This window comes from Phragmites australis, chromosome 4 (assembly GCF_958298935.1).
Source record: "Phragmites australis chromosome 4, lpPhrAust1.1, whole genome shotgun sequence".
Classification (NCBI taxonomy): Eukaryota; Viridiplantae; Streptophyta; class Magnoliopsida; order Poales; family Poaceae; genus Phragmites; species Phragmites australis.
The window spans coordinates 24,248,885-24,268,835 of record NC_084924.1 but is presented as its reverse complement, the minus strand read 5'-3'; the positions used below and the strand labels follow the sequence as shown (position 1 = coordinate 24,268,835).

General features: G+C 40.4%; 1 protein-coding gene across 1 annotated transcript; it reads left to right on the top strand.

The window, feature by feature from the left end:
- The first annotated feature begins 17,752 nt into the window (after positions 1-17,752).
- Positions 17,753-18,742, top strand: LOC133914676 (uncharacterized). Its single transcript, XM_062357731.1, has one exon. It carries the CDS (start codon positions 17,753-17,755, stop codon positions 18,740-18,742), a length of 990 nt encoding a protein of 329 aa, XP_062213715.1.
- The last annotated feature ends 1,209 nt before the right edge of the window (positions 18,743-19,951 follow it).

Below are 19,951 nucleotides of genomic sequence, written 5' to 3'. Positions count from 1 at the left end.
AGCCTCAACATAGAACGTATGAGTACCCACCGGTATAGCGACATAGATCAGTCATGTGGCACTTTCCACATCTTGTTCTCGATTTCACGCACTATTTTACTGATCTCACATCTTGTTTTATTTTTTTAGTCTCCTCCACCTATCTGTGACTTCATTGAATGGCTCGACATTGAGCACAATGAAGACCAGAAGCTGTGGGTCGACATGAGCATACGGTGGAGGAGGGAAGCATACACACGCCAGGAGTACGAGCAACAGTAGGAGGAACTACGGTTGAAGCTGCAGGAAGAGGAGCGCATGAAGAAGACAGGACCATACCGCGGCTTAAGCCCACGAAGCTGAGAGGGCCCGTCGCACTAAGGCGGTTGTTCCCGATGTCCTGAGAAAGGGTAAATATCCTAGGTGCACTCAGTAGAGAGCATCTAATATAACCCGATATATTTTCACTCCCTAAGGCATGTTAAGATTAGCAGTGGCACGCTATTAGATTGGTCTTTAGGCGTACTGTACATGCCACCATATTTTATCGCCATGTCTTCATGGTTAGGTTCCCATGTAATGTTTGCCACCGTATGTTTCATATAATATTTATCACCATATGTAACCTCCATACCGGGTAATATGCTAAGAGTGCTTCACATCTTCAATTGTTCACAAAATAAGATTTTGTATCCTTACAATAGTATGTCACTAAAAAATTACTAATACAATTTTACATCAAATACATAAACAAATATCAACAAATTTACAACGATCCACAATTTTCAAAAAGTAACTACTCCATGATGCCGTTTTGGCCACTTTTTGACTGTTTCGATCCAAAATTTTGAAAATATCAATTTCCAACAATTTTTACCGAATGAATGTACACTATTTTTCAAATTGAGCTATACAAACGTAAAATTAAAAAAATAAATTTCACCAAGACTACCCGCCCTCTCAGTGGGCGGGCAGGGGCTACCTACCCTCTCATAGGACGGTAAGCCTACCCGCCCTCTGAGAGGGCAATTAGGGCGGTAGGCGCCAGGTTGGGCCCCACCCACCCTCTGAGAGGGCGGTAAGGGGTGGCAGTGCCACCGTGCATTCATTTCAGAGGGCGGTAGGCGTCTATTTCTGTAAATCTTGCAAACAGGAGTCTGTTTATTTCAATATTTAATAGAAAAAATATGAAAATAAAAGAATAAGTCCATTTTACTTCCTCGAACTATCATATTTGTTCGGATAACCCCTGAACTTTTAAATCGTCCATTTTACTTCCCCGAACTATCAATATCGTCCATTTTACCCCCCGGAGTGGTTTTCTCGGTGGTTTTGATAACGTGGTGGCGGTTTCGCCACGTGGCAGTCCTAGTCAGCATGTCCATTCAGCGTGCTGACATCAGCGTTGTGCAGTAATTCATTTTTTCTTTAGAAAAATAATTAATGAAAATAGATTATTCCAAAAAATAGGTTTTATGTTTAGAAAAAATCCAAAAATATAAAATGATTTAGATAAATGTTTTAATATGTTTTTAGCTCTGTTTTTATTTCAATAAATATTATTTATGTTTTCTAGTGTAACAATTATTCCAAAAATGTTAGAATTAATGTTTTAATTTGGAAAATAGTTTTAGAAAATATAGATTAATTCTGATAAAATTTAAAAATATTTTCTTTGATAATATAAATGCTTTTAATATGTTTTGTTGTATATAAATTTAGTTTTATTTCTAGAAAAATTAGGTTTAATTTCAGAAAAATAGTTTTCATCATTTTTAGCCGTAGTTTTCACGTCGTTTATAGCCGTTTAAAATTAGTTTAGCCGTACTTTTTGACACATTTAGAGTATATTTGAGCGCATTTTGAGAACATTTTGGCACATTGGACACATTTGAGCATTTGGCTAAATGTGTGCAAAATGTTTCCAAATGTAACAAAAATGTATCAAAAATGTACTCAAAATGTGTTTAAAATGGACCCAAATGTGCCTAAAATGTAACAAAATGTGACCGAAATATAACCAAATGTGATCAAAATGTGCCCAAATAGAACCAAAATGTAATACATGTGCCCAAAATATGCTCAAATATGTCCAAATGTGCCAAAATGTGCTCAAATATGCCCAAAATATGCACAAAAGTACGGCTAAACTAATTTTAAACGGCTAGAAACGACACAAAAACTACGGCTAAAAACAACGAAAACTATTTTTCTGGAATTGAACCTAATTTTTGTAGAATTAAAACTAATTTTATATACAACAAAGCATATTAAAAGCATTTATTTTATCAAAAAAAAATTAAACTTTATCAGAATTAATCTTTATTTTTTAAAACTATTTTCTAAATTAAAATATTTATTTTAATTTTTTTGAATAATTTTTACACTAGAAAAATATTAAATAATATTTATAAAAATAAAACCAGAGGTAAAAACATATTAAAATATTTATCTAAATCATTTTATATTTTTTTGTTTTTTTCTAAAAAACCTATTTTTCAGAATAATCTATTTTTATAAATTATTTTTCTAAAGAAAAATTAAATTACTGCGAAACGCTGATATCAGCATACTGATTGAACACGTTGACTAGGACTATCATATGGTGAAATTGTCACCATGTTATCAAAATCACTGAGAAAACTATTAAAATGGACAGTATTGATAGTTTGAAAGAGTAAAATAAACTGTTTAAAAGTTTAGAGTGTATCAGGATAAATATGATGGTTCGAGAGAGTAAAATAGATTTATTCTATAATAAAAAAAAACTCAGGTAGCAGGCGCAAGCCGTGGGTGGCCAGGCCTGGTGAATGCTGATAATGCAAGGCCGGTAGGCACGTGGTTAAGGCCCAGTAAGGCCGGTGGGGCCTATTTCGGTCGGTCGCTAGCTTCGGTCAGTTGTTGGCACGTGAAAGGGCCCCCCTAGACGGGCGGCGTGCAGGTGGAGCAAGGACGCATTGCATTATCAGCCAAGCAGTACTCAACACGTGTTGTGGATAGATGGTTGTATTGACGCCAGGTGGCCGTGGTGCCTAGGCCAGCTGTGAGCCCAGCTGAGCGATGGACAGGTGCAGCAGAGCCAGGCACGAGCCTGCACGAGTTGGAGTCAGACACGATTGCCGATGGGGTTTTGAACAGGAGTTCGACTCGGTTTTTTTTTTCTTTTTCGACGGCCAGGGCAATAAATAGAGGTCGAGGCCATGCAGAAAGTGATCAGAAGTACAGAAAGAGGTAATTAAAGGTGGAAGTCCGTAGGATTGTGAAAAATTACAATTGTGTTTTTCTGAACTATCGCTTGTGATGGTTGATAACGAATAATAGGCTGTGGTTGAGCGGGCTAGCTTTGTCGTGTATAAGTGACGTGGCAGTCGATATAACTTGAGAACAGTAGATTATGCATAGATGGTGTATGCGGCGACATGCGCATAGTTTGGTGCATGCGTGGCTGAGTGTCCAGGAGGGACACGGGGATGAGTATGTGTTGGAGATGATCTCCCGCCCGCACCTCTTCGAAGGATACTTCGAAGTTTGCTGGAAAGATCACATGCTTGTCACTACATGTTCGTTTCAGGAACTGCATCCGAAAGTTGCGAAGATTGTGAAGCACCATCGGTCGAAGGGTGTAGGCGTGTCCGCAGTCTCGGCTTCCCGTGTCGACGAAGACAGTGGCGAGCCTTCGACTGAAAGCCGAAGTCCGTGCCAGCGGTCCTGATTGACCGCGGCGGGCGAAGGTAGCAGCCGTTTTTCACTCAGAAGCTGAAGGCCATCCCGTGGACGACGGAATGGAGAAGACTTCGGCGGATATCTGGAGCCGAAGATCACGACTGGATATTGGGGCCCACTTTCGTCGCCCAGGGCAGAGTTGTAATTGTGTAAATATGCTTAATTGTACCATAATATCCCCGAATATTTCGAGAATGTAGCAGGTAAGGGGGTAGGAGCTTAAACCACGCCTGGAGTGGTCGAGTACGGGCTATAAATAGGGCCATACTGTACCCGGAAGATCGATCGGAAAAACTGTTCCACCCCAAACACGTGTCACCCTGAGGACCCTTCAGCATTTCCGTAAGCGAAGGTCCACATTGTTTGGGATTTCGGTCCCAACAGTTGGCGCCACCTAAGAAGAAGACGAAGCCAACCGGAACAGTGGAGGCATTGCCGGAACCTTCGGCTATGGCCGGGACTACGACCGAAAGACCCCCTTCGACGTTGCTATGGTCAAGCAATGCTTCGACCGGTGGAGCTTCGGGCGGATGCGAGCAATGCTATGGCGTTGAAGTAGCACCACCAGGAGTCAATGATGACAGACACAGTGAAGCCATCAAGATAAATGCGGAGCTGGTGTGGGTCATGGAACCAAGAGATTGCGCACACTTTGAGCCTTCGACAAAAGAAGGGGGGAAGGTACGAGACGAAGAGTGGGAAGACCTCAATGACTTCGCAAAATATGAAAACGAAGATGAAACACAGGAGGAAAGAACAGCCAGGCTCAAGGCCGAAGAGCTGGAAAGGCAAATTGCATAGAAGTAGCGCATGTTAGATAGCCTGGCAGTGAACCGAAAAGCCGCAAAATATCACAGACGGGCAGATGAAGCTAGGAAGACAATGGAAAAAATCCAAGAGGAAACCAATATGCTACACCAAGCGGAAGGAATGTCTTGCCAAGTGACGCCGCTAGGAGACACGGCACGAACTTCACAGGACCTTTGGTGGCGGTCGTCCGTGGGAGACCCAGAATCTCTGCTAGCCATGGATCTGCAGAACCAACCGTGGCCAGCTGGCTTCAAGATGCCGAGAGTTGTAATGTTTGATGTGGAGTCAGACACAAGGGAATTCGTAATGAGCTTCGAAGCGGCTGTCGAGTCTATCGGAGGGGATGGTGCAACATTGGCGAAGGCCTTCATATTGGCCGTAAAAGAGATAGTAGGATCTTGGTACTCCGCGTTGCCCTTGGGATCCATATACTCATGGGAGCAATTGCGTAATGCTATGTACATCAATTTCCAAGGAAATCAGGCAAACAAGATCACTGCGAGTGACCTCTTCGCACTGAAGCAATAGCCAACAGAAACATTGCAGAGCTATATGCGCCGCTTCGTGCACATACGTTGCCAAGCGAAGGGGCTGAGCGAAGATACAATCATCGATGCGGTGATACAGGGCATCAGAGGGGGGTTATTAGTAGGAAAGCTCACAACAAAAAGACCCGGGAGTGTACAAGAGCTGCTTAATAAGATGGAAGAATACGCGAGATCTGAGCTCGATCATCTTCGAAGGAAAAATGAAATGGTAGCCACCGAAGTAAAAACAAATACATCGGCCAGAGAGGCAGGCACTAGCAATCCTAGAGACAGATTGTGCCACGCGAGGAAATCTGAAGCATCTGACTACACAAGGCAAAAAGAAGTCAATTAGATAAACTCCAGCCCATTTGAAGTCGCTCAAGTGGCAAGCAAAGCTCAGAGTGCGGCTACTTGAGGAGGCCAAACCAGTAGAGGAAGGGGTCGCGGAGGTCGAGGTGGACGAGTCCCGTAGGACCCAACAACGTTTTACTGTGAGCTGCATGGCGAAGGAGTCGGCCACAAGACCAAGAAGTGCCCGCAGGTAGTGGCCATGAAAGAGAGCTTGGCGAAGCAATCTCCTGATCACGCAAGAACCATACACCATGCAGCAAGTTTTCAGGAGAAGCGAAGCGTGGGAAAATCACAATCACAACACGGCGTTTGCCAACCAGTGGTGACCAATGCTGGCACCACAATATGCACCGACAGCCTCAACTCAGCTGGATCAAACGAGGCAAATTACCCTCCAAGGGGAGCTACCTCCGCCACTACCAAGGCCTTGCGATCGAAGCACCACTAGAGAGTAGTAAGTCCGTGAGCATGGTAAATTGTGGATACAATGTGGTTTTGGCTATCTTAGGGGGATCTAACCAGCATACAGAATCTAAGAGACAGTGGAAAGAATACAAGCGAAGGGTCAACCACGTCGGTGTGGGGCCAACGTACATTCATTCAAGGTGGTCAAACGTTCCCATTACATTCTCGCAAGAGGACATGAGGGTCTTAGATTACCCACACACAGATGCCTTCATTATCACAGCAAACATCTTGGGAAATAAAGTGCATAGGATCTTGATAGATGGAGGAAGCTCAGGGGATATCATCTTCACTGATGCCTTCGATAAAATGGGTCTACGTCGAACTGATTGATCGCAGCGGGTGAAGGTAGCAAACGGTTTTTACTCAGAAGCTGAAGGCCATCTCATGGATGACGGAATGGAGAAGACTTCGGCAGATCTCCAGAGCCGAAGATCACGACTGGATAGTGGGGCCTGCTTTGGTCGCCCGGGGCAGAGTTATAATTATGTAAATATGCTTAATTGTACCATAATGCCTCCGAATATTCCGAGAATGTAGCAGGTAAGGGGGTAGGAGCTGTAAACCACGCCTAGAGTGGTCGAGTACATGCTATAAATAGGGTCATACTATACCCAGAAGATCGATCGGAAAAACTGTTCCGCCCCAAACACGTGTCACCCCGAGGACCCTTTGGCATTTCTGTAAGCGAAGGTGCACATTGTCTGGGATTTCAGTCCCAACAGTACGCAGTGGTGCATTCAAAACATGTGAGGTACGCGTAAGTGAATGGATTTGGCAGTCTGTGGTAGTAGGTAGATGGTGTTGATGGCATACAAATTTGAGGTGATGAAATTTTACGAGATGGGTAACTTTGGGCTTTGGCAGACGAGGGTTAAGGACCAGTTGGCACAACAAGGTATCGTGAAGGCTCTGCAGGTAATGAAGCCAGTCACGGTATATAATAACAAGTGGGTGGAGATACAATCGTAGGTGGTAGCGACAATCAGGTTGTATCTCTCCGATCAAATTCTGTATCATGTCATGGATAAATCATCGATTTTGGATAAATTGGTAGATCAATTCATATCCAAGACATTGACTCGGAAGCTATATCTGAAGAAGAAACTATATGAGTTGAAGATGCAGTAGAGATCGGATCTTGTTAAGCACATAAATGTCTTCAATCAAGTTGTAGCAAACCTTGTGAAGGTGGAGGTGAAAATTGATGATGAAGACAAGACGATTATTTTTTTTTCTTGCCAAGGTCTTATGAGCACTTGGTCACTACTTTGACTTATGTCAAAGAGACGGTCAAAATGGATGATATTCTTATGGTGTTGTTTGCTTATCAACAAAGGAGAAGGAACAATGTTGGTGAGCGTTTGTTTGAAGATGCTTTGCTGGTTAGGAGCGATCGAGGCAGAAAGACTGACAAGAAAAAGAAAAGAAGGGGCAGCATTGCCATAAATATAAGGATTGTGGATATGTGAAGAGAGATTGTCTGGAACTAAAGAAGGATGTGGCAAATGTTGTAGTTTTCAAGAAAGATGACTCGGAGTGTGATGATGATCTTTTCTTGTACTATCGAGTGAAAAGTGTTGTGGTGAAGCGTAGCTCATAGATTCTGCAAGTTCCTATCAAGGAACATCTGAGGAGTGGTTCTCTTCATATTCTGAAGGTGACTTTGATCTTGCTCACTTGGGGGATGGCACAAGTTACCATGTTATAGTAGTTAGCAACATCAAGCTAAAGATGTATGACATTTAAATTCAATAATCTCTACTCCTTTAAACCAGCACTTTCGTTGTGCGTTGTCCTGAGAAGAATCCGTTGGGCCCAACCAAAACCTAAAAGGACGTCGGGCCCAACCTTCACACCAAAACTACATTCCTCGAGACCCCCGAGCCACAACAGCCATCCGCCAGCCCTATCACGCACGAGCTATCGATCTCCTCGCACCGCACCTGGCCGCTAGCCATCCCACGGACGCGCCGGAATCGCCCCGCGTCCCCTTTCGCGTCACCTTCTGGTTGCAGCTAACACGCACGCCACCTACATCTTCTGCGCGCCATGGCCAATGCGCTCTCCCACTCCATGGCCGCTGCCAGAGCCGCCACGATTTGGCTGCCGCAATGTCAATCCCGGCCCTCCTTATCCCCCTCACAATGCCGGTTTTCGTTGGTGGTGCTCGACGGCGGGACGGTCCAAAGCAAGGAGATGGTGGTATGGTCAATAACCACCATGCACACAACACGTCTCCAGCTCCTGCAGCAACTACTCGTCTTCGTGGCAACCGCTAAAACATATGCAGTACAAAAAGGTTTGCTCGCTCCTTCCATTCTGCTATACCTGTTTCCACTCTTACACCTGTTTCCACTCTGCTACTGGCCATGGAGGGTAGGCCGCCGGGGAGTAGAAAAGAGTCACTGAGGAGGAGGAGGGGAGAAGGGTAGCAAACAATTTCTTCCACAAATCTCTGTGATTGGTACGATTGCTTCCTCCTTCATTTTCCTCCTTCTGTATTTGGCATGTAAATATCGAGAACTTTTGTAGCTAGAGCATTGATGGAATACAATACTATCGAGTGCTGATGCTTCAATTTGATTTTTGTTGCATGAACTTTACCATTGGTTAGCACTTCATACTTTCTATGGTTTAATTTCATATTTTCATTCATGAGATGGGAGTAATTGGTACTGCTATACGCTATCTGACACAGTCGACAAAAAGGATCTACGGTCTGAGACTCCTGTTTAGATAAAAATTACAAGAAGAAATTATCTAGAAGCCACGAAGTATATAAAGTAATAAACATATATGGCATATGGCAAATGTAGTGGTAATAATATTGAAAGCATTGAAATTATTAGGAGCCAGCATTCATAATAGAACCGATTGGTTTCATAGTTAAAGACAACACAACGAGGCATTGCATTTCTTTTCCAGATTCAAATTTCATTATCGTAGTTTAAGCGTATACATAAATCCGAATAAGAATGTGAGCAATTAATTGATGTCGATGTTCATTTTACATGCAAGTCCCCCTTCAAAAGTCTGGATAGCTTAAATGTCTAATAAAATCTTGAAATAATTACAAAGCAAAAGCATATATTGTTGCATCTACGAAGATCTTGTATTTTTCCCCATGTTAAGCAGCACCTAATACTTTTGTTTAACTGAACCTATGAGGGACTGAATTGTAGTTTCATTAAAATTCTAACTAGCTTATCAAAATGCGCTGAGATTTTCTGTATCATATCTTGTCTCAAATAATCTCTACTCCTTTGAATTGTAGTTTCATTTAAATTCTAACTAGCTCATCCAAATGCGCTGAGATTTTCCGTATCATATCTTGTCTCAAATAATCTCAACTCCTTTAAACCAGTATCATGAAACTGTGTGTTTACTTGTCCTAAAAATGTGAAATTTGGGCCTTAATCACTTGTTAAATATAACAACTTAGACAATCCCAGCAGAAATAAAAAACATCCCTGTCTTAGTCGGTATGTTAATGGTTGTAGCCAGCAAAACTGATTACCAAGTAACCACCCACCTCACAACTACGCAAATGCGCTGAGATTTTCTGTATCATATCTTGTCTCAAATAATCTCTACTCCTTTAGTGGTGCTGCGCAGGAAAAAGAAAAGAGAGAAGGAAAAAGACTCCAGTTAAGAACCATTGAAGCAGGGTACAATACATCGCAATGGTTTGAAAATTACAATACACAGGTATTGATTCTGTTGTGCTTGTATAGACTACATTTGTAGCTTCATAAGCAGGTAGTTTGGCTTCAGATTTGAAGTTGCCAATAGTGATTAGCATGGTCACCATTCTTCAGGGCTAAGAGTCATTGTCCAGCAGGTTCTCCATTTAGTGAAAACTGAACCGCAGCTACTTCAGACCAGGGGCGGATTTAGCTTGGTTCATGAATGAAATGTTTGTTTACTGCTAGAAACCACTAAGTAACTTTCTCTTCTAGACTATCATTGATACCATGATTTTTGTTTGAAAGTTAACTTTGAATCTCTAATCAGTTCTCTTCTAGACTGGTTCTATTGTAATTTTCCTTTCTAAATTACCATGGTTTTTGTGTAAATAAATTTAGGTCATATATCTTCTTGAAATGTTTTAATGAAGATGCAATGGTTAATTTTTCTTTCTAGACCACTATGGTTTTTGTGTAACTTAATTAGGTTTTATATCTTCTTGAAATATTTTAGTGAAGCTGCAATGGTTAGTTTTGCTGTAGTAATTTATTAGATTAAATGAGTTGTTTATTGTTGCAGTCGTATGGTTTCTAATTTAAATTATATCACCTGACTGCAATTTATTAGATTAAATGAGGTTTGCTACAGTAATTTATTTAGAACTCACCATAAAAAAGAGGTATCATGTTTTGTTTTCTTTATAGGAAGTAAAACAATATTGTGTGCAAGATTTAGGAAGCATTGCAATGTAGGGGTGATATATTTAGGATTTGTTGCAACACACGGGTATAGACTATATTTGTAGCATCATGTTTTGTCTTTTGTGTGTAGAAAGTAAAACAATATTGTGTGCAAGATTTAGGAACCATTATGATGTAGGGGTGTCATATTTAGAATCCGTTGCAAAACATGGGTGAAATAAAGGAACCATTCCTTTATTTCTTTTCTTTTTGATTGGGACAATAGAGTGTAAATTCAACTTGACTGCTGGTAACTTAGTAAGGCCTGCTGGTTACTTAGTAAGGCTGTGAAAACCGAGTTGCAAGTGTAATAATCTCATGTGAAATCCAAAACAACACCACAACATCAAAATAAAGGAACTTGTAGCGCTATTTTAATATAAAGCTGAATAACAACAGTAGGTGGCCCGATATATCAAAATGCAACCACCTGGAATAGCAACTTAGCATAAGTGTCTTTCAGTAAAGGTGAGCACATTGTCAAAAGGCATGGTTAGAATTTGAAATCAACCGAAGGTGTGTATTGGTGCATCATACTGAATGCCAGGTGGAAGTTCTCTTAGTTATGCTATATTTGAATTTTGAAAAACTGATTTTTAGATGTAAACAGCTTGCAGCCTATTTTAGCTAAGATGCATGTACAAACATTGCAACCAGTTTTAGCTAAGATGCCCATGAGGATGCCGAGATTATGAGAATGCATTTCTTTTTTGCAGAATTGAGGAAAGAAGAAGAAAGAATTTGTAGCAAGTAGAGTGGGACATTACATGAACCATTGAGCTCAAAAGGTAAGTCACATTCTTTACATTTAGCTGATTATATATCATTAGTAATCTCAAAGCAGAATGGTGTGAATTGTTGCCTATCTTAGTTAGCTTCAAAAAGAGGATGCTATGCTGTTACATGTCTTGTTCTTCATCCTTGCCATGGTTAGAATTGGGTTAACATGTTTTAGAATTGCTTATATTTGGGTTAACATCCTTGCTATTCTTCCTTGTTATGCTTGGAATTGCTATACAGTAAGCGTGTCTAACAAATACTTTTCACAAGGGAACGTTTAAAAGAAACCCAATATGAATTAATCATGATACAATGATCCTGATATCAATTAAGATCTTAGAATATGAGCATGAAGGTAGAACTACAGTACAAGACCCATTATCAAAAAGGATGTGGTAACAATGTTCTAAAGATATGGTTCCAATAGGTGCAAATACATATTTTTATGATAATACAGATTTAAACGAAGCACTGAAGATTTTTTTATATGGATACCTTTTCTTTTCTTTCATGCTATCTTAATAAAAATTTAAAAGAAGAAAGCCATGGGAGACGCTTCTAATATTTTGTATTTTCTGAGTTCAGAGCTAGACTTGTAGTGTTTTCTTCTCTCTTCCCAAATCAAAGGTGCCATTGAATGCCCAGCAGTCATTTTATTAGACTGCAAGTGTGCAAAGCAGCACGTTGGTTACTTCTGCCTGACTTGCCTCAAACTCGAGCCTGTCAACTCTTAGCCTCTTGCACCTCGCGTCCAGATAGTGGGCCAAACAGAAGACCATCCTGTGAAGTGCAAATGGGGTTTAATCCAAGATGCTTAAGAGGCATATTAGATTAGTCCAGCAGTGCTACATAAAAATGGGAGAAGCTTCAAATACTTCGTGTAGCTATTTTCTGAGTTCAAATCTATTTTCTGAGTTCAAATACATATTCTTTGGAAATAGTACTAATTATAAATTAAACTTTGGAGATAGTATCCACATCAGGAAAGAATTTTAAAATTAACTAACTTAAACAGAGTGATTGCGAAGTACTTGCAACTTTTCTATATGAGCAGTTCAATCAATTTTTCTATACTAAAACAATCACCAACTTTTTTATATGAGCAGTTCAATCAATTTTGCTATACTAAAACAGACAGAAGATAGGCAATAAAAATTGGAAAACATATGTACAATGTGTGTCAGTTGGTTTTTTAAGAGACGTCGGGACTTTGCTTCCAACCAATCATATATTTTAACAATTGTTCACTTTCCTGAAACATCAATTTGTGCTGCTAGCTCAATGGCGCCAAAAAATGTTACCCGAAAGAGAACTTACGCTGACTTTTCCCATCGTCCAGTGATTTCTAGGTGAGTTCAAATTAACCTGTCAAAATTAAACTAAAATGATTTGTTAAGAAATAAAGCTAAAATATATTTTTATGGTACAGATTCAAATTATTCGATAAAATATATTTTTATGATACAGATTCAAATTATTCGATGACATTGAAATTTTGGACTTGGAGACATCATGGAGTGTCATTGTTATGATAGATGTCAAGTTCCCGGTCCAGCCTCGTCATCGTGATAGCCAACACTTTATCCTAGATACCTGTGTAAGTCGCTTGTATTAATTGATTGGTAGAGAATAACAATCGTGTTATAATAAAATTTCATCACTACATAACATTGGTTGTTGTTAAATTTTAAAGGGGTCTAAAATAGAAGCAATTGCATTGAACAACAACGTTGAAAGATTCAATGCTTACTCGCTGAAGGATATGTTTATACCCTATATGAAGTGAGATTCGATCCTAACTGGGAGGAGGCGGTGCAATTTCGAAATATTGGACATCGGTATGAGTGTGTCTTGAACAATCGCACTAGGGTTGAGCCGTCTACCATGCCTATTCAGTTTCCACTCTACCCAAAGCACCTTATGTCATTCCCTGAAGTGTATCGCCGTCCTAATAAGACTTTTGTAGGTAAGTTTCAAGCTTTCCATTTTAGACCTATAAAAAAGCAAAGAAAAATTGAATTTATACAAAAAAATTGACCAAGAATAATGGTGCGGACATAGCTGGAGTAGTTGTGCATTGGGCGCCAATTGAGTATATTGGTTGTAGCCTCTACAGAGAGGTCACACTCATGGACACAAAGTACCTTTGAGTTATGTTAGTAGTTTTTATTAGTACAAAAAGGTGCATCAAGATAAAAAATGCTATAACTCATTATGCAGAAAAATAACTATAAGTTTTCTATGTTTAAAGGTGCAACCTGATTGTTGTTGGGGTTTGGTCCCACCATTTGACCCGACACACGCGTAGCTGGTCATTGGCTAATGCTAACAATGACATAGTCTTGTTAACTATGCTTCAAAATAACAGGAGACACAGCAATTGGTTTCTTAATAACCAAGGAATAATTAAACATTATACTTGTTTAGATACTACAATAACAACAAATTTTCAAAATAGGGTGCTTGGAGACTTCAGAGCATACAACATTTAAATTCAACCCAAGTCATCGCGCAACACGTGCACTGCAGAGTGAGTATTTCTAACACCATCAAGAAAAGTCACTACATGCACAAATATTCTCACTAAGAAATTAAGAAATATATACAGTTTCGTCAAATATTAATTGAAAAATCCTATTCGGACATGCAGGCGTGCGAGGATCGGTGATCACAAGATATATGGATCTCCGATTCGTTAACAGATTTCTTGAATGGGCGTACCTAGCAACCGTGGTTTGAGTGTGATGGCTACAAGTACTAATAGTTCTTAGAAGACTACTATAGCCAGACATTATTCGCACATGTTAATGTGTCTATCGGTTATCAAGTTTTTTGTTTCATTGTGATGTTTGTGTTGTTTAAGTAATCGCCAATGGATACTGGCAGCTACCTTTCTTATTATGATGTTTTTATGTATATAATATATTCTAAACGTTTGTAATGATGTCTTGTCATTATGCTGTTTTTATGTCTGTAATATATCTTATTTCTAGACTACTTTTGAATGGATGTGAATTTGGGACTGTAATTAAAAAGTGCTTTGAGATGGTCCAAAGTATGTTGTGATTGCTATAAAATTATCATGTGGCAACATATATTTAAAAAGGCATACATTTTGTAACAAGAGGACCCTGCTAATGGCTTGATGATATTTTGAAACAAGTGCAAATTTAAGATCTGCACAAAATTAAAGATTTCAGTCGTTTATATGAAGCATGACAGTAGTCAATGTAAGCAGATGCTCTTTGGTTCACAATTCTATCATTTCTTGAGCTATGTTCTTTAGGGTAATTCACATTACCAACAAATTACCAACAATCCTACTTTTATGGTATATCACATTACCAACAAATTGCCAAAATGTCGGAAGACCGAAACCAGTCAAGAAGAATAGGAAAACAAGGTATGCATTTTAACACGACTAATTATAATGTTAGCTATATAGCCCATGCTACAACGTTAAACTAATACTAAAAACATATGTGCTACTTTCATTTTAATCTTTTTATAGTTATAGATGGACACCGCACAAGAAAGAGGTCTCCTAACAACTATATGACACATGGCTCTTCTGGAATTTCTATTCAAGAACCATCCTATGCTTCATGTGATAGTTCATCAAATGATGAAGATGGGACGCATCAACTACCATCCTAATTTTTTATTCCTACACAAAGTACCCTCACATCGGAGGGGCTATTACAAGGCGAAGGCTCTAATGGTACAAGCTTATGTATGAATTGTAGTAATTCTACAAGCTTAAATAACATCTCATGTAATTTGATTAACTAAACATTGCATACCTTTGAATCTGCGGGAAACATAACCTTGATTTCATGGCAACTCCAGCCATTGCTACACTGGAGCAGCAACGACAAACACAGTCAGTCCAAACAAACACCGTGTAGAAGCAAGGCAACAACGTGATAGAGCACGCCGTGCAAGCATAACTCCCAAGCAAGTTGCAAGCAGACGGGCTTGTGCTAGGCAATGTTATGCAAATATGACACCTGAGCAGAGGCAAGCAAGGCGAGATAAGCAGAACCAACGAAACATGGCAAGACAAAGCAGTCCCCGTGCAAATTGTGTCGTGGCCACAAATATTACCGATGCAACAAATGGCTCTGTGGTTGGCTCCAACAATATTGATACAACAGAAGTTATCTATCAGAACCTACCAGATAGCACTCATATGTTGAAACCTTAGCCAGACTGTCAATATTGTGGTGCGAGGAGGTTTGAATATGAGTCATTAGGATTTTATTGCAAGGATGGGAAAGTCAAACTAGAGATGCCAGAACTACCTGAAGAGCTTAGATTGTTGTACATGAGTGGGGATCCTGAATCACAACATTTTCGGGACAGTATTAGATTTTTCAATGGTCATTTCTCATTCACCACACTCTATTGTGATTATGACAAGGAACTCGCAAATGCAAGAGATGGAGTGTACACATTTGAAGCTCATGGACAAATGTACCACAATATACACTCATTCGGACAACGAGATGATTGCCCAAGCCATTTGCAACTATACTTATATGATGATGATCCTTCCTTATCAGATCGTTTTCGACATGCCCGAGATGAAGCATATAGAGCAAGAGATAGGAGTGTCATTAGAAGTTTGGTGGGCATCCTAAGAGACAACCCCTGCTCTGAAACATTCAGGAGCCTAGGACAAGTTGAAGACATGGACGAATATTGTATTGTGCTAAACATTGAACACAAACTGGACCAGAGAGTATATAACATGCCATTAACATCCGAGGTCGCTGCTTTGTGGGTCGAGGGGATTGAGTTGCACAAACATTTTGATCGCAGAATAACTTACTTTGCTAATAATGACACATATTATTCAATCAGACCTCATCATGGGTGCTATGACCCGTTGTCATATCCTCTACTTTTCCCAAGCGGGGAGCTCGGTTGGCATCCAGAGATACCAAAACAAGGAGTTGACATTAGACAGATACAAAGGTCTCAGTTCGTAAATCCCGACAACCTAGGTTAGTTAAGTGATAATATAGTTGCATCACATCCATTTTCTCATGGTACTTATCAATCTTCTACTAATTAACTGATCATGTCTACTCTTTTCTTGATAGACACTAATAGCACGTTGTAAAGCTTGAAACATCGCGTCTGAACTATATTGTGCACAACCAATCAAGAATATGTGCAGATCTTTACCAGGGCTTAGTGGATAGTGTATATGTAGTGGAGAATCGAGCAAGTGCAATGGGCAAAAGATGGGTCCTTCTAGCGTCATTTATTGGTGGCCTGAGGGATATGAGACGACGATACATGGATGCTATGGCCTTGGTGCAGAAGTACGGTAAACCAGACATCTTCCTCACCATGACTTGCAACCCTAACTGGAAAGAAATACTTAGGGAGCTTGAACCTAGCCAAACACCACAAGACTATCCTAATCTTGTTGTGCGAGTATTTAGAACCAAATTAGATGATCTCAAGTTTCAGCTCTTCCATAATCACATCCTTGGTGTCGTTGCAGCGCATGTCCATGTCATCGAGTTCCAGAAAAGGGGTCTACCGCATGTACACTTCCTCCTTATCATGAAGTCTGGCTATAAGCTTACATGTCCAGAACAGTACAACATTGTCATTTCCGCAGAGCTTCCAACCAAGGAAAGGTATCATGAGCTTCATGAAATGGTTGTCAGACACAGGATGCATGGCCCCTGTGGTTCGTTAAATCCCGGTAATGTATGCATGAAGAATGAAAATCGCACATGCAAGAGCTATTATCCACGCTAGTTTACTGACACAACTCTCCAAGGCAAGGACTCTTACCCCATCTACAGAAGACGGGATGATGGGCAGAAGGTACATGTAAGAGGGCATATCTTGGACAACAGATGGGTTGTGCCATATAATCCTAAGCTACTAAGGAGGTATGACTGCCACATCAACGCTGAGGTTTGCTCAAGCATTAAGGCTATCAAGTACCTTTACAAATACATCTACAAGGGTCATGACAGGGCATCTGTTTCTATCAATGATGCCGATGGCAATCATGAGATTAATGAGATCAATGATTACAGGGAAGCTAGATGGGTAGCCCCACAGGAGGCATTGTGGAGAATCTTTACCTTCGATCTTAGTGGGATCTCCCCCCACTGCTCCAGCTGCAACTTCATCTCCCTGGCATGCATCTCGTGTCCTACAGGGATAACGCGGATGTACATCAGGTTTTGGACCAACAAGGTGCCTCTGAGACCATATTAACTGGGTATTTTAAGGCGAACCATGAGTTCCCGTGGGCACAAAGCATACTATATAGGAAATTCCCAGAATATGCAGTTTGGAACCCTACATTTAAGATATGGAAAAAAGAGAAAACAACGCACACAGGTTGGGAGGATCATCTCAGCGCATCCTGCAGAGGGAGAAAGATACTATCTAAGGGTGCTACTAAACCACGTGGTAGGTGCTACTTCATATGAAAATCTAAGGACATTTGATGGTGTTGTCTACCCTACCTTCCGAGAAGCTGCCGAGAAAAGAGGTCTTATTGAGTCAGACAATAACATCGATGATTGCCTAACAGAGGCTGAAATATTCCATATGCCATCAACTCTCCGAAGGCTGTTTGCCACAATATTGGTTTTCTGCGAACCCAACGATGTCCGTGGGATATGGAACAAGCACCTAGAGGCAATGTCGAGACCAAATGAACTCACATGTGTTGAACAAATGGTTCTGTTGGATATTAGAAATATGCTACAGTCAATGGGTAAGGACATATCATCATTCCCTCTTCCTGAGATCGAAGAGGAGCATGACACCATGTCTGGAGAGGTAAGGGAAATATTCGAAGAGAGATCTATAGAGGTAGACCATGAATTTGCCTCGATCGTGTCATCTCTCAATCTTGAACAACGGTACGCTTATGACAAAATATTATCATATGTTGACAACGGTAATGGAACTGCATTCTTTGTTGATGGTCCTGGAGGGACCGGAAAGACATTCCTATACAAAGCTTTGCTAGCGAAGGTCCGTAGTGAGGGAAAGATAGCTGTTGCTACCGCAACATCTGGTGTTGCTGCCTCTATCCTGCCTGGTGGTAGGACTGCACACTCAAGATTTAAGATATCACTGAGCATACAAGAAGGAGGAGTGTGTAACTTTACGAAGCAGAGTGAGATCGCGAAACTTCTTCGAATGGGTTCACTTATATTATGGGATGAGGTCTCTATGACAAAAAGGCAAGCAATTGAGGCACTTGATAAGAGCCTGAGAGACATCATGGAAAAGCCTGATCTACCATTTGGAGGAAAGACGATAGTTTTTGGAGGTGACTTCAGGCAGGTCCTTCCAGTTGTGCGAAAGGGGACAAGAGCACAAATAATAAATGCAACATTACGCAAATCTTACCTATGGGAAAACATGCAAAAGCTGAGGCTTGTTCGTAATATGAGGGCTCAATCAGATCCATGGTTTTCTAACTACCTACTACGTATCAGGAATGGCACTAAAGAAACTGTGAAAGATGACTATGTAAAGATACCCGACAAGATATGTGTGCCTTACACTGGTGCAGAATCTGACATTGATAATCTTATTGATAGTGTTTTCTATGCTAGCAACACACCTATCCAATTTAGACTACATCACATCTCGCGCTATTTTGTCAACAAGGAATGAGAACGTCGATGACATAAACATGAGGCTTATCGAACTATTTCGTGGTGACAAGATGGTCTATCACAGCTATGATTTTGCAGTTGATGATCCTAACAACTATTATCCTCCAGAATTCTTGAATTCTCTAACCCCAAATGGATTACCACCGCACATCCTCAAGCTAAAGGTCAATTGCCCTGTGATTTTACTCAGAAATCTAGATCCAGCTAATGGTTTGTGTAATGGGACAAGGTTGATAGTCCGAGCATTTCAAAGGAACACTGTCGATGCAAAAATTGTGCTAGGCCAACATGCTGGAAAAAGAGTATTCCTACCAAGGATACCTTTATGCCCATCTGATGACGAAATGTGCCACTTTAAGTTTAAGAGGAATTAATTTCCTATCACAGTGAGCTTCGCAATGACCATCAACAAAGCACAAGGACAAATGATCCCATATGTTGGAATCTATCTACCTAATCCAGTTTTCTCCCATGGTCAACTCTATGTCGCCCTGTCGCGAGCAACTGCTAGGAGCAATATAAAAATACTTGTTGTATCGAGAAATGATGCAAGCGTAGATTCAGCTTGCACACTAATGAAGAATATTGTCTACAAAGAAGTCCTCACCTCGTAAATACATATCATGTTCGACACAAACAAATTTATTTGTTTGTATGCCTATGTTATCTATGAATGATATACTATTTTAATCACATTATACTTCTTTTCTTTCATACTATCGTAATAATAAAACACACATTCAAAATATGGATACCATAGCAACGCATGGGTACCTTACTAGTATTCATATAATAGTATAGAAAATATCGGAAATTTTTCAGCAATCCAATTTAGCAACATGATGCAACTTTACTGGTAGTAATACTTGCGTCATTTGAATATGAAGACGGCTGGCATCATGAACAAGGAGTTCATTGAGCTGAGTGTAGATGGTCGCAACTATCTCACTTGGGTGTTGGATATCCAGATTGTACTTGGAGCAATAAAAGCTCTACGTTGCCATTGGCCTATGAATAAGTAGTGCAATGGTTCCCACGGAGGATAATAATGATCAGGCACTTCACTTTTCTCGGCTACCATCTCTTCCCCATTTTGAAGGATGGGTATATGGCAATGACTAGTACTATGGCTCTATGGGACACACTGTAGGAGCGTTATTAACGCCTTAAGTACACCATCAAACCTCTTGTAGAGTAAGGATGTGTC

What these genes read in the sequence shown, in the direction of transcription:
- LOC133914676 (XM_062357731.1), top strand. Translation starts at nt 17,753, where the DNA reads ATGTCGAGACCAAATGAACTCACATGTGTTGAACAAATGGTTCTGTTG.